At 41.5% G+C, this 16,071-nt stretch overlaps 1 protein-coding gene across 8 annotated transcripts in view; it reads left to right on the top strand.

The window, feature by feature from the left end:
• LOC140907619 (disintegrin and metalloproteinase domain-containing protein 9) overlaps positions 1-16,071 on the top strand; it is a 65,144-nt gene that overhangs the window by 26,515 nt on the left and 22,558 nt on the right. For 4 of the 8 annotated variants that reach the window (XR_013635516.1, XR_013635521.1, XR_013635517.1 and 1 more), the window contains 3 exons: positions 1,439-1,510; positions 5,114-5,283; positions 12,668-12,749. Coding sequence is in view for 4 of the 8 variants with exons in the window: in XM_078851947.1 (XP_078708073.1) it covers positions 1,439-1,510; positions 5,114-5,283; positions 12,668-12,749 (324 nt within the window). In the remaining 4 variants the exon portion in view is untranslated. Of the gene's footprint in view, positions 1-1,438; positions 1,511-4,669; positions 5,284-12,667; positions 12,767-16,071 lie in introns of those variants that run through there. The other 4 variants (XR_013635518.1, XM_078851948.1, XM_078851950.1 and 1 more) reach the window with 3 other exon arrangements.

Below are 16,071 nucleotides of genomic sequence, written 5' to 3'. Positions count from 1 at the left end.
CTCGCTCCTCCCTCCCCCAGCCTCCTGCACCCCGCGAACCAGCTGATCGCGTCAGGCAGGAGGTACAGGAAGGGAGAGGGAGGAGCTGATTTGTGGGGGCCTCAGCAGGCGGGAGCCACTGGTGGGTGGAGGGGAGCTGATGGGCTGCCAATGGGTGCTCAGCACCCACCGTATTTTTCCTGTAGGTGCTCCAGCCCCGGAGCACCCTCAGAATCGGCATCTATAGGAGACTGGAAAACTCTGGAAAACAAGGATGGTGGTGGATAACCCACTGAACATGAACTCCTAGTGTAATGCCCTAGCTAAGTGAGCTAAACCACTTCTTGGGTTTATAAACAGGGCAACACTGAGTCAGAGTAAGAAGATGGTATTACTTCTGTATCCAGCATTGGTAAAACCATTACTGGAACACTATGTCCAGTTCTGATATCCACACTTTAAAAAGGATGTTGCAAAATGGATGAGGATTCAGCAAATACCCACAAAGATGATTTGAGGTCTGAAAACCTGCTTTCCAGTGAGAGGTTTAAGAAGTTCAATCTGTTCAGTTTACAAAGAAAAAGGTTAAGAAGTGACTTGCATACAGTCTACAACAATGGGAGATGATCAGTGATAGTAGAGGCTCTTTAGTTTAACAGACAAAGATATAACAAGACCCAGTGTCTGGAGACTGGAACTAAATAAATTCAGACTGGAAATTTTTAACAGAGCAGTTCATTAACCTTGTGAGCAATTTACAAGGGGATACCATAGATTTACCATCACTGAAGTTTCGAAATAAAGATTGGATGACTTTCTAAAAGATTTGCCTAAGTCCAAGTTGAACATGAGATCCCAGCGTGATGCTGTGGCCAAAAGGGCTAATGTGATCATTAGATGCATCAACAGGGGAATCTTGAGTAGTAGTAGAGAGTTTCTTTGCCTCTGTGTTGGGCATTAGTACAACCACTATTGCAATATTGTGTCCAGTTCTGGTGTCCACAATTCAAGAAGGATGTTTGATGAACTGGAGAAAGGTCAGAGAATAGTCACAAGAATGATTAAAGGATTAGAAAACATGCCTTATAGTGATAGACTAAAGGAGCTCAATCTACTCAGTTTAGCAAAAGGAAGGTTAAGGGGTGATTTGATCACAGTTGATAATTGCCTACAAGAACATTAGTTTTTTGATAATGAGCTCTTCAGTCAAGATCCAAGGGTGAAAATCCTGATGGAGTATTTTCAGAGAAGTAGAATCACAGGAATATAACTCCCTTTTCTTGGAAAATGTAAGTTAATAAAAATTAATGGGAGAAGTGAAATAGTAATATGTAAGCAAATATGTCTGAATCACACTTAATGGAAAGATTTTTCATGAAATGTGCTACTGTTTAAAGATATCACATGGAATTAATTTCTCTTCAGGATGGAGATTCTAAAATGTTCTTTTCACTCCTAGTTTCGCCTTGAGGATTCCAATGAAACTTTAGTGACATTGAAGATGCTTCAATATATCCATTTAACAAGTGAAGTGAGTTATTATTTACTCTCCTTATTCTCATTTTTGGGACTCCTGTGGCTGACGCAGTGTTAGGACTGACCAATTGTACCTAGTCTAGGTTAGTAACCTACCCAATTCAAGGGAATGTCTTGTTATGCCTTTTCCTTTAGCAATCAAATTTCCTGTTTTTTGCTGGCATCGAGTAGAACCAACAAAATATAGTCCATCTGTGATGGGGTGTCTAGATCTCACACGGTAGCAGTCAGGAAGAGGTGAATAAATGGATCAGTTACATCTCTAGCTGTGATTAAGTGGATAATTAGCATTCGCTGTGATAAAAGGCTATAGCTTAGGCAGAAAAGGGAGACAACCAAACAGCAGGCTGGCCATTCAACTGGTTTTAAGCCAGCTGGACCTGTTTTTGGTAATGTTTGTTCCTATCTGGTACTGGATGTGGTTTTGTCTGGTATCAGAGCATGCTGCTCCACCTGTGCCAGTGTGATCTTGCACGCACAGTGCATGTGAGGTCATGACACAGAAGATGTCATTTTCCAGAGCATGTTGCTCTGCCACTGCTGGAATGACTTTCCATGTACTGTGCATCTGAGGTCACACCATCCTTTGTGCAACACAACCTCACACGCATGGTGCCTGCAAGGTCATGCTGGTAAAGGGAGGGGTGATACCCTCTGCAAAATGGCATCCTCCATGTGGAGTGACCTCACATGCACTGGACAGGCTGGGGTGGCATGGTCTGCAAAATGGTGTCCTCTTTGTGAGTTCATGCAAGGTCTCGGGGAGGGATTATGCAGGCAGGGGTGGATCTATGCTGTTTTGGAAGTACCTGGGTTCCCGGTATTCTGGGGATGCATCAGTGGCAACCCTACTAGAGAATCTGAGAGTTACCTTGAGGAAGTTCCTCAGCAGCAGACTGGGAAGAAGCTGACCAAGGAGATGGAGCTTTGGGGACAGAGGATTAGAGTGTAGCTCTGTGAAAGATGTCTGCAACCAGGCAAAGATAGAAGCCACCCAGGGAAGCACCAATGGATTGTAAGAAGTAGATCTTAACTGCTTAACACAGGGTCCCTGGGCTGGAACCCAGAGAAGAAGGTGAGCCTGGGTTCCCTTACCACTGCCCGCAGGAGGGGAGGTGTAAACCTCAGGAGTAAAGAGGCAAGGAATATTGAGCCTAGATCAGGCTTGAAGACCTAATCTAAAGTCATTAGACCTTAAGTTTTATTTGGACTTTTTGTTATCTCGGAAGGGGGTGAGGCTTTAAATGACTTGGTCAGAGGGCTGAGTCACAAGAAGAGACAGATCATGAGTGCATGAGCTGCTGTTGGGGATCATTAGCTTCCTCAGCCTGGGCTGGATACTGGCAGGGAGCGGGACATGAACACTGATCTATGCTTCCCAGTGGGGTTGCTAAGGACTGAACGACAGGGTGAAGATTAAAGATAATATAGGTCTGGCCCAACACCCAAACAAATATTTTGCCTCAGTTTTTAGTAACAATAATGAGGAGCTTGGGGGCAGTGTGGCTAATGGGAACAAGGATATGGAAGTAGAAATTACCACATCCGAGGTGGAAGCCAAATTCCAACAGCTTAATCAAACCCAAATCAGGCAGTTTGGATAAATCTCTGTCCAAAAATATTAAAGGAATTGGCACATGAAATTGCAAGCCCAATAGCAAGAAAATACAACCTAGATGGAGCTACTATAAGGTGGGTGCATAACTTGTTGGAAAACTGTTTCCAGAGAAGAGTTAACAGTCAAGCTGGAAGGGCATATCAAGTGGGGTCCCTCAGGGATCATTTCTGGGTCCAATTCTGTTCAATATCTTCATCATAATTTAGATAATGGCAGAGAGAGAACACATATAAAGCTTGTGGATGATACCAAATTGAGAGGGGTTGGATGTATTAGCAGGAGTGTGCTAAACAAGACACAATAAGTGATTCTTCCGATCTACTCTGCACTGATTAGGCCTCGTCCAGAGAAGAGCAACAAAAATGATTAAAGGTCTAGAAAACATGACTTATGAGGAAAGACTGAAGAAATTGGGTTTGTTTAGTCTGGAAAAGAGAACACTGAGTGGGGACATAAAAGTACATGAAAGATTGTTACAGGGAGGAAGGAGATAAATTGTTCTCATTAATAGGACAAGAAGCAATGGGCTTCAGTTGCAGCAAGGGTGGTTTAGGTTGAACATTAGGAAAAACTTTCTGCCTGTCAGGGTAGTTAAACACTGGAATAAATTGCCTAAGGAGGTTGTGGAATCTCCATCATTGGAGGTTTTTAAGAGCAGGTTAGACAAACACCTGTCAAGGATGCTCTAGATAATACTTAGTCCTGCCATAAGTTCAGGGGACTGGACTAGATAAATTCTCTAGGTCCCTTCCAGTCCTACGATTCTGTGATTCTATGGGACACTAGATGGAGAGGAGTCTGAGTTACTATAGAGAATTCTTTCCCAGGTGTCTTGCCAGTGGGTCTTGCTCACTTCCTCAGTGTCCAACTGATTACCATGTTTGGGGACGGGAAGAAATTTTCCCCCATGATAGATTAGCAGAGGTGCTGACAGGATTTTGCCTTTCTGTGCAGCGTGGGGCATAGGTCACTTGCTGGTTTGAACTAGAGTAAATAGTGAATTCTCTGTAGTCTTTAAATCGCGGTTTGAGGACTTTGGTAACTCAGCCAGACATTATGAGCCTATGGTAGGAGTGGGTGGGTGGGCTTCTGTTGCCTGCAATGTGCAGGAGATCAGACTAGATGACCATAACGGTCCCTTCTGGCCTTAAAGTCTGAGGGCAGGTCTACACGACAGCTTAAGTCAATCTAACTTACGTCATTCAAGGGTGTGAAAAAGACTCAAGTTACAGCAACCTAAGAGCTATCCACACCGGCACTATGTCGGTGGGAGATGCTCTCCCACTGACATTGCTTCTGCCTCTCACGGAGGTGGAATAATTATGGCGACAGGAGAGTGCCCCGCCATCAGCATAGAGCAGCTTCACCAGATGCACTACCGCAGTGCAGCTGCATCAGTGCAGCTGTGCCAATGGAGCACGTCTAGCATAGAGCTGCCATGAGTATATCAAGCCACCACGAGTTTAGCCTCCTGCCAACTTATTGTTGGATTGTTCTCTACAACATAATTTTGTTAATGGTAAACCCTCTCTTCAGTTCCAGTTAAACAATATGCACGTGAGTGAAGCCCATCCCCCCCCATTCCCCGAACAGTGCATGAAAGTGATGGTATGTTCGTGCATGAGGCAGAAAGTACAAGTGACCATCGACAGAACAGAAAAGCTGTACACAAAATACTGTCAAATGCACAAAGTAAAGAAATGAAAAAGCAGATATTGTTCTAAGTTATTTCAGCTTTTGTAGTTACAAGTGTTGTTTGTAATTATGATATGTAAACGTTTTTCCAGCCAGAAATAAGATTTTCAAATCCATAAGCCTCCCTTTAACATTGTGATTTTAAATTGAGTCCTGCAGCTACTGATGATGCCAACAGAAATACACATGGGGAGGGACACCAACAATGTGGATCTATTAAGGATAATAGCTTCAAAGTTTTACATGTAGATGACTTCTTTTTAATACTTAATATTATGTTTTTAGATGTACCGTCCATTTGGTCTTCATATTATACTGGTTGGATTAGAGATCTGGACAGAAAGGGACCTAATAACAATTACTCACCTTTTGGATCAGGTTATTGGATTTTTTTTAAGCTATGTTGAAAATTTTCTTCAGCACCGGGTACATTTTGACCACACGGAATTAATTGTGTAAGACTTTTATCTTAATCTGTAAAAATATGTAAATACTGTGATTTACACTTATTAATTAGGATTTTAAAGATATTTTGCAAGATTCTGTTTGGAAACTAGAAAAAATATCCCCAAAAAGTATCCCTTATTTTCCGGTGTAACCCAGCTGACCATTTCAGTACTGGGTTTTCGCTTGCTTCTGCACCCAAAGTGTATGTCTACACTGCAATTAAAAACTCATGGTTAGCCCATGCCAGCGACTTGGGCTCATGGGGCTTGGGCTGCGGAACTGCTTAATTCCAGTGTAGTTTTCTTGGCTTGGACTGGAGCCCAGGCTCTAGGACCCTGCGAGGTGAGAGGATCTCAGACCTCAGACTGCAGCCTGAGCTGGAACATCTACATTGCAATTTAATAGTCCCTCAGCCTAAGCCCTGCAAACCTGTGTCAGCTGAAGTCTAATTACTGTGTAGGTGTACTCTAAGAGCGTGGGGAGTTTGATAGTCTCTCACTTGCTTTGGAAAATCTCAGTTTATTCTAGAAACTGTACAAACATCCATAGATTTTTAAATCCAGAAGCACCCATTGTCGTCATCTTGTCTGACTTGCATGACTCCGGACACAGGATTTACCTGAATTAATTCCTTTTTGGACTAGAGCATATCTTTCAGAAAAACATCCAGTCTTGATTTTAAAATAGAGAATCCACCACAATTTATGGTAAGTTGGTTATAAATATATGCCTTATTTCTAGTCTAAATTTGTCTAAATTCAGCTTCTAGCCACTGAATCTTTTACAGCTAGATTGAAGAGCCTCCTATTTTAAAATTTCAGTTTCTAATATAGGTACTTATAGCCTCTGATAAAAGTAAACCCATAATCTTGTCTTTGAGGGATTGAGCTCCTTCAGTCTTTCAATATAAACATGTTTTCCAATCCTTTAATTATTTTCCTAATTCTTGTCTGAGTCCTCTCTAATTTTCAACAGCCTTCTTGAATTGTGGGCACCAGAACTGGACAAAATATTCCAGTTGCCCCAGTGCCAAGTACAGAGGTTATATAACCTCTCTACTACTACTCGATATTCCTGCTTATGAGTGGTTCCTTGAGGGCACCCACTTAAAGTTTCTGGCTTCCAGCCACCACCTTTCTTGGGTGGAGACCCATGTGTCTCTCCCTCCTACTGGGGATTTTAAGGCTACAAAGCTCCCTGCCTTACACTGCGATATCCCTAGCAAGCCAGTCTGCCTAACGGCCAGCACCTATGCTTTCCTTTCTATCTGAGGGGTATGAACGGTATATTGTCAGCAGTTACAAGTAACCACACAGTTCTTTTTAAGCAAGTACATTTATTCTTAAATGTGACAAAGCTCTGTCCTTGCCTCCGTGGGTCCCGCGTTTCCTGGCGTATTTCGCTAGCCTCAGAGGCTCACTGTGACCCTCCTCTAGAGACAAGGGTCACAGTCTACTGAGCCATTTGCATCATATGCCAGCGAGGGAGGTGAGGAGAAGTTATCCTTCCTTGCACAGTCTCTATTGTCTCCCAGTCTCAGTGATTAATCAGGAGGCAAAGTGGGGGCTACTCCACTCTACTCCAGGCTCCAGCCCAGGGACCCTAATAGTATCAGCTATGGTAGCTGACCTTTTAAAAACATGACATGTACAATTCCCTGGGCTACTTCCCCCACAGCAGCTCTCACTTCCTCAAGCTCTACTTCACCCTTACCTAAGGGCCTCCTTTCTTGTGCCTGATATGGTGTGTACTACTCAGCCTCTCCAACAGCGCAACTTCCTCCCACAGCTCCTGACATGCACCCCCACCTGACTAACTGGGAGGCTTTTAACTAGTTTCAGCCAGCCGTGATTGGCTTCAGGTGTCCCAATCAACCTAGCCTTCTCCCTGCCTTCTGGAAAGTTCTTAATTGGCCCCAGGTGTCTTAATTGACCTGGAGCAGCTGCCATTTCACTTATCCTGGTACCAGGGATTTGTTTAGCCTGGAGCTAATATATCTATCTCCCACTACTTTTCTATAGCCTTCTGGCCTTGCCCCGTCACATAAGGTAAAAGCATTACAGAGAAAGCATAATAAAAATAAACAGATTTAAACACACCTGGAGTCACCCATCAGTCTTGTGGGACCCTATTAGACCAAAGTTTTTTCCAACCCTTCGACAAGGCTTTTCTTTGTATGTTGATTTTGAATCAGTATATGCAAGTGCTTACAATCTGAGGTGCTTACAATCTGAGTGCATCACCTTAATCACACCCACACACACTCTTTTTAGTTCCTGTAGGAGCTGTGGTAAGGCTGAGAATCTCTCAAGACATCTAGACAAACTCATGTGCAGTGCTGGAGAGGAGCTGGTACGCATGGCCCATGTATGTACTAGTGACATAGGGAAGGTAGGGCTTCTAGTTCCACATGTAGGGCCAGTTAGGCAGAATGGCAGGGTCTCAGTGCATGAGACTATGGTGTAGGGAGGAGGGTTTCAAGTTTATTAGGAACTGGGTAACCTTTTGGGAAAGAAGGAGACTATACAGGAAGGATGGGCTCCACCTAATCCAAAATGGATACAGACTGCTGGCATGTAAAATTAAAAAGGTCATAGAGGAGTTTTTAAACTAAGAGCTAAGGGAAAGCTGATTGAGGAAGAGGATTACAAGATTCAGACAGAGATATCCCTTAGTGGAGAATCAATTAACAGGGATTCTCTATATCCGAGTGAAGAGGAGAGGATAGACATTGATAAAATATAGGTAGGAACTGAAGAGAAACAGGTGAAAAAGAATCCCATTCAATTACATCACATGAAGGTAGAAAACTAAATATTGACAAACTTTATAAGTGTTTAAATCAAACAGTACCGTAGAATCTCTATGGATAGAAATTTCATCCTTGAATAATAAGAGTACATTCCTACTACTATACTATCAGCCACCTGACCAGGATGGTAACGGAGATTGTGAAATGCTCAGGGAGATTAGAGAGGCTACAAAAATAGAAAACTCAGTATTAAGGGGGGATTTCAACTCTCTGCATATTGATTGGCTCCATATCACCCCGGGATGGGATGCAAAGATAAAATTGCTGGACACCATAAATGACTGCTTCTGGGACCAACTAATCCTCTAACCAACAATAAAGAGGCAATTCTTTATGTAGTCCTGAGTGGCACACAGGACCGGGCCCAAGAGGTGAATCTATCTGAACTGCTTGTCAATGGGTGACTATAATGTAATTATATTTAACAACCTTGGATGTGGCAGAAATACCAAAAAAAGTCTACCACAGTAGCATTTAACTTCAGAAAGAGGAACTACAGAAAAATAAGGAAGCTAGTTAAACATAAATTAAAAGGAACAGTAACAGGAGTGAAATGACTTCAGACTTCATAGAAACTTTTAAAAAAAAACACCATAACAGAGGCTCAAATTAAATGTATATACAAAATGAAAACAAACAAAAACAGAGGACCAAAAAATGCCACCCTGGTTAAGCAGAGTAAAAGAGCCAATTAGAGTAAAAAAAGTGGAAGTCAAATCCGACTGAGGAAAATAGAAAGGAGCATAAACTCCAGCAAATCAAGTGTAAAAGAATTAGGCAGGCAAAAAAAGAATATGAAGAGTAATTAGAAAAAGACACAAATTAATAGCAATTTTTTAAAGTACATCAGAAGCAAGAAGTCTGCCAAACAGTCAATGGGGCCACTGGACAATTGAGGTACTAAAACAGCACTCAAGGAAGATGAGGCTGTTGCAGAGAAGTTAATTCATTGCATCAGTCTTCACTTCAGAGGATGTGATGGAGATTCCCATACAAAATGGGAAATGACTGCTTAGGAAGGAGTACTGTGGAAAAAGATCTGGGGGGGTCACAGTGGACCATAAGCTAAATATGCCTCAACAGTGTAACACTGTTGCAAAAAAGCAAACATCATTCTGGGATATATTAGCAGGAGTGTTGTAAGCAAGACACGAGAAGTAATTCTTCTGCTCTACTCTGCGCTGATTAGGCCTCAACTGGAGTATTGTGTCCAGTTCTGGGTGCCACATTTCAGGAAAGATGTGAACAAATTGGAGAAAGTCCAGAGAAGAGCAACAAAAATGATTAAAGGTCTCAAAAACATGACCTATGAGGGAAGATGGAAAAAATTGGGTTTGTTTAGTCTGGAAAAGAGAAGAGTGAGAGGGGACATAACAGTTTTCAAGTACATAAAAGGTGGTTACAAGGAGGAGGGAGAAATATTGTTGTTCTTAACCTCTGAGGTTAGGACAAAAAGCAATTGCAGCAAGGGAGGTATAGGTTGGACATCAGGAAAAACTAACTGTTAGGGTCGTTAAGCCCTGGAATAAATTGTCAGGGAGGTTGTGGAATCTCTATCATTAGAGATTTTTAAGAGCAGGTTAGATAAACCCCTATCAAGAATGGTCTAGGTAATACTTAGTCTTGCCTTGAGTGTGGGGGACTGGACTAGATGACCTCTCGAGGTCCCTTCCAGTCCTATGATTTTATTATTCTCACACCTGAGCCATTCTTTTTAGGTGACAAATCTGAGGAGCTGTGTCAGTTGAGAAGGTTTTAGAACAAATCAATAAACAGTAATAAATCACAAGAACAGATGAGATTCATCCAAGAGTTCTGAAGGAACTCAAATATGAAATTGCAGAATTAATTGTGGTGTATAATCTATTGCTTAATTCAGCCTCTGTATCAGACAACTGGAGGATAGCTAATGTAACGCCAATTTTTTTTTAAAAGGCCTATGGGTAATCCTGGCAATTACAGGCTTGTAAGCCTAACTTCAGTACCAGGCAAATTGGTTGAACCTAGAGTAAAGAATAGAATTATCAGACACATAGATGAACACGATTTATTGGGGAAGAGTCAACATGTTTTTTGTAAAGGGAAATCATTCCTCAGCTGGCTATTAGAATTATTTGAGGGGGTCAACAAACAAAAATGATCTAGTGGATATAGCATACTTTTGCTTTCAGAAAGCTTTTGACAATGTCCCCACTAAAGACACTTAAGCAAAGTAAGGAATCATGGGATAAGAGGGAAGGTCTTCTTATGGATCAGTAACTAGTTAAAAAATAGGAAATAAAGGGTAGGAATAAACAGTTAGTTTTCACAGTGGAGAGAGGTTAATAACGAGGTCACCCAAGGATCTGTGCAGGGACCAGTGTTGTTCATTCATAAATAAGCTGGGAAAACGGATAAACAGTGAGGTGGCAAAGTTTGCAGATAATACAAAACTGCTCAAGATAGTTAAGAAACAAGCTGACTGTGGAGATTTACAAAGGGATCTCACAAAACTGGGTGACTGGGCAACAAAATGGCATATGAAATTCAATGCTGATAAATGCAAAGTAATAAATACTGGAAAATATCATTCCAACCGTACATACAAAATGTTGGGATCTAAATTAGCTGTTACCACTCAAGAAAGAGATCTTGGAATCATCATGGATAGTTCTCTGAAAGCATCTGTTTCATGTGTAGCAGCAGTCAAAAAAGCTAATAGAAATTTAGGAACCATTAGGAAAATGATAGATAATAAGTGAGAAAATATCATAATACCTCTTTATAAGTCTGTAGTACACTGTCACCTTGAATACCACTTGTAGTTCTGGTCACTCCATCTCAGAAAAGATATGTTAGAATTGGAAAAAGTACAAAGAATGGCAACAAAAATGATTAAGGGTATGGGACAGCTTCCATATGAGGGAAGATTAGAAAGATTGGGATGGGTTAACTTAAAAAAGAGACAACTAAGGGGGACTATCACAGAGGTCTATAAAATCATGAATGGTGAGGACAAAATAAATAAGGGAAATGTTGTTTAACCCTTCACAGAACACATGAACCAGGGGTCACCCAATGAAATTAATAGACAGCAGGTTTAAAACAAACATAAAGAAGCACTTCTTCATATAACGCACAGTCAACCTGTGAAACTCATTGACAGAGAATGTTGCAAAGGCCAAAAGCATAAGTGGGTTAAAAAAAGAATTACATAAGTTCATGGTGGAGAAGTCCATCAGTGGCTATGAGCTCAGGTGGTCAGGGATGCAACCATATGCTCTGGGTGTCCCAAAACCTCTGACTGCTAGAAATGGACTGAACAATGGGATTGATCACTTCATAAATTGCTTTGTAGTTTGAACTGTGGCCAAGGGGAGCTGCGGAGCTGGCGCTCAGGGCAGTTGCAGCGTGTGGAGCCCCCATGGCTGCCCCTCTGCCAGGAGTTGGAGGGACATGCTGACTGCTTCCTGGGAGCCGCACGGAGCTGGGCAAGGAGCCTACCATCCCCACTGCACCACCAACCAGACTTTTAGCAGCCCAGTCAATGGTGCTGACCAGAGCCACCAGGGTCCCTTTCTGACCGGGTGTTCTGGCTGAAAACCAGACACCTGGCAACCCTGTTATGCAGCTGCAATAATCTAGTGCGCGGCACTTGATGGATTGCTGTGTGGCTGCGCAGTCGCACAGCTTAGAGGGAACACTGCGTCTGCCATGAGTTTTCTAAGTAAGCTAGTCACTAATGGCTCAGATATCTCCTGTCAGCTCCTTGAATATTCTAGGATGTATTTCATCAGGCCCTGCTGACTTGAAGACATCTAATTTGTCTAAGTAATTTTTTATTTGTTCTTTCCCTATTTTAGCCTCAGATCCCACCTCATTTTCACTGGCATAAACTATGTTAGACATCCAATATCTACTAACCTTTTTGGTGAAAACTGAAACAAAAAAGTCATTTAGTACTTCTCCATTTCCACATTTTCTGTTATTGTCTTCCCCCCACACCCCATTGAGTAGCAGGTCTATCATGTCCTTGGTCTTCCTCTTGCTTCTAATGTATTCGTTGACAAAGAGCCTGTCTAAACTGACATGTTTCTGAAAATAGTTTCAATGCCCCTTTTTTCTGCACTACTGTAAACCAGTTCCCCAGTAGTGAAGACAATTTGGGCCAGATCAGCACATAATATAGATTGGTATAGCTCAATTGGGACCTGCACCAGTTCACAGCAGCTAAGTTCTGGCCCTATGAATATGAGAATGGAATGTATATTTATCCTGACTGCGTGACTAATATTTGAATATGGTGTCACATAAATAGCTAATATTTTAACATGGTCACTGCTCCCAGTGAAATACATTTCAGCAGAGATGTTTCCAATTGTTTCTGAGGGGCAGACTTTAGTCAGTAAGTGACTCTGGATTGGTGGACATTTATGTTATGAGAAGATGTATTTACAGGTGAGAATAAATTGTCGTCTTATCGTTCTAAACATAGGTTTATATATCACTCTTTTTATTTAGACTGAATGCATTTATAGCTGTAGAGAGCAGTGTAATATCAACAGAACATTCTATATCTTTTTTTGTATTTTGTACTGCAGTGGTGGAAGATACCCAGGATATGATGGATATTCATATGGAGACTATCTGTGCACTAATTTTCCCTCAGTAGCTACTGTCAAAGTATGTGAAGTATAGTTCGCAGTACGTACACTTTGAACACTGATAATTTAATTAACACTATGCTAATAATTCATAATTTCATAGATTTTAAGCATAGAAGGATGGTCGAGTTTAACATTCTGTATATAACAGGACATTAAATTTCACCCAGACATCCCTATATTAATCCCAATAACTTGAGTCAGGCCAAAGCATTTCAATCCTCAGAAGACTAAACTATTGTGTACCACAGGCAGACCACAGGAAAGACACAGGTGCCACCAAGGCCCTTGCAATGACAGAGAAACAACTAGGTGGAAGATGTCTAGATGATCTTAGCAGGTTATTCATGCCCCATGCAGAGGAAGTAAATCAAAAACAAACAAAAAAAACCCAAGGTCCCTGCTGATCTGATCTGTGAAAAAGTTCCTTCCCAAACCCAAATCTGGTAATCAGTTAGACCCTGAGCCATGAGAGCAAGACCCACCAGTCAGACATCTGTACTACCTAAAAGCATTGGTTCAGCCATTCAGTGCCCCATCTCCAGCTGTGGACAATCTCTGATCTTTCAGAGGAAAATGAACTCCCCCTGCTTGGATACATCTGGCCAGTTGTGATTAAAGCATATATTTTATAAAGATATCTAACCTGATTTTAAAGACTCTAAGAAATTATTCAGTTCCAGTGTTCAATTATCCTTGCTGCTAGGAAATTGCACCTTTTTTCAAGGTTGAATTTGTCTAACTTCAACTTCCAACCATAGGATCTTATTATGGCTTCATCAGCAAGATCGAAAACCCCAACAAGCTATATACACAGTCATCAACTCACCTCTCAACCTGCTCTTCAATAAGCTGAATAAGTTGAGCTCTATAAGCTTAACATCATAAGGCTTGTTTTCTAGTGTGTGGATCATATTTATGGCTCTCCTTTAAAATCTCTCCAGTGTTTCCACAAAGTGTGCACACTAGAATTTGACACAGAATCCTAATAGCAATCATAGAATATCAGGGTTGGTAGGGAACTCAGGAGGTCATCTAGTCCAACCCCCTGATCAAAGCAGGACCAATCCACAACTAAATCATCCCAGCTAGGGCTTTGTCAAGCCTGACCTTAAAAACCTCGAAGGAAGGAGATTCCATCACCTCCCTAGGTAACCCATTCCAGTGCTTCACCACCCTCCTAGTAAAAAAGATTTCCCTAATATCCAACCTAAACCTCCCCCACTGCAACTTGAGACCATTACTTCTTGTTCTGTTATCTGCTACCATGGAGAACAGCCTAGATCCATCCTCTTTGGAACCCCCTTTCAGGTAGTTGAAAGCAGCTATCAAATCCCCCCTCATTCTTCTCTTCTGCAGACTAAATAATCCCAGTTCCCTCAGCCTCTCCTCATAAGTCATGTGCTCCAGGCCCCTAATCATTTTTGTTGCCCTCTGCTGGACGCTTTCCAATTTTTCCACATCCTTCTTATAGTGTGGGGCCCAAAACTGGACACAGTACTCCAGATGAGGCCTCACCAATGCTGAATAGAGGGGAATGATCACATCCCTCGATCTACTGGCAATGCTCCTACTTATACAGCCCAAAATGCTGTTAGGCTTCTTGGCAACAGGGGCACACCATTGACTCATATCCAGCTTCTCATCCATTATAACCCCTAGGTCCACAAGAGAAGAGGCACTTCTTGATTTAGTCTTAAGTGGAGTGCAGGATCTGTTCAAGAGGTGAATAGCTGGACTGCTTGGTACTAATGGCCATAATATAATTAAATTTAACATCCCTGTGGAGGGGAAAACACCACAGCAGCCCAACACTGTAGCATTGAATTTCAGAAAGAGGGACTACACAAAAATGAGGAAGTTAGTGAAACAGAAATTAAAAGGTACAGTGCCAAAAGTGAAATCCCTGCAAACTTCATGGAAACATTTTAAAGACACCGTAATATAGGCTCAACTTAAATGTATACCCCAAATTAAAAAACATAGCAAGAGAAGGAAAAAAGTGCCACCATGGCTAAACAACAAAGTAAAAGAAGCAGTGAAAAGCAAAAAGGCATCCTTTAAAAAGTGGAAGTTAAATTCTAGTGAGGAAAATAGAAAGGAGCATAAACTCTGGTAAATGAAGTGTAACAATACAATTTGGAAGACCAAAAAAGAATTTGAAGAACAACTAGCCAAAGACTCAAAAAGTAATAGCAAAAAAAATATATAAGTACATCAGAAGCTTGAAGCCTGATAAATAATACTGGGACCACAGGACAATCAAGATGCTAAAGGAGCACTCAAGGATGATAAGGCCATTGCGGAGAAACGAAATGAATTCTTTGCATCGGCCTTCATGGCTGAGGATGTGAGGGAGATTCCCAAACATAAGCCAGTCTTTTTGGTGACAAATCTGAGGAACTGTCCCATCTTGAGGCGTCATTAAAGGAGGTGTTGGAACAAATTGATAAACTAAACAATAATAAGTCACCAGGACCAGATGGTATTCACCCAAGAGTTCTAAAAGAATGCAAATGTGAAATTGTAGAACTACTAACTGTAGTTTGTAACTTATCATTTAAATCAGCTTCTGTACCAAATGACTGGAGGATAGCTAATATGATGCCAGAGGTGATCCGGGCAATTACAGCTCAGTAAGCCTGACTTCAGTACTGGGCAAACTGGTTGAAACTATAGTAAAGAACAAAATTGCCAGACACACAGATGAACATAATTTGTTGGGGAAAAGTCAACATGGTTTTTGTAAAGGGAACTCATATCTCACCAATCTACTAGAATTCTTTGGGGGGGTCAACAAGCATTTGGACAAGGGGGATCCAGTGGATATAGTGTACTTAGATTTTCAGAAATCCTTTGACAAGGTCTCTCACCAAGGTTCTTAAGCAAAGTAAGCAGTCATGGGATAAGAGGGAAGGTCCTCTCATGGATTGGTAACTGGTTAAAAGATAGGAAATAAAGGGTAGGAATAAATGGTCAGTTTTCAGAATGCAGAGAGGTTAAATAGTGGTGTTCTCCAGGGCTCTGTACTGGGACCACTCCTGTTCAACATATTCATAAATGATCTGGAGAAAGGGGTAAACAGTGAGGGAGCAAAATTTGCACATGATACAAAACTACTCAAGATAGTTAAGTCCCAAGCAGACTGTGAAGAGCTGCAAAAGGATCTCTCCAAACTGAGTGACTGGGCAACAAAATGGCAGATGAAATTCAGTGTAAATGCAAAGCAATGCACATTGGAAAACATAATCCCAACTATACATATAAAATGATGGGGTCTAAATTAGCTGTTACCACTCAGGAAAGAGATCTTGGAGTCATTGTGGATAGTTTTCTGAAAA

The sequence above is a fragment of the Lepidochelys kempii genome, chromosome 1, assembly GCF_965140285.1.
Source record: "Lepidochelys kempii isolate rLepKem1 chromosome 1, rLepKem1.hap1, whole genome shotgun sequence".
Classification (NCBI taxonomy): domain Eukaryota; kingdom Metazoa; phylum Chordata; order Testudines; family Cheloniidae; genus Lepidochelys; species Lepidochelys kempii.
Note: the sequence above shows the minus strand (reverse complement) of the source record. Positions and strands in the feature narration are given on the sequence as shown.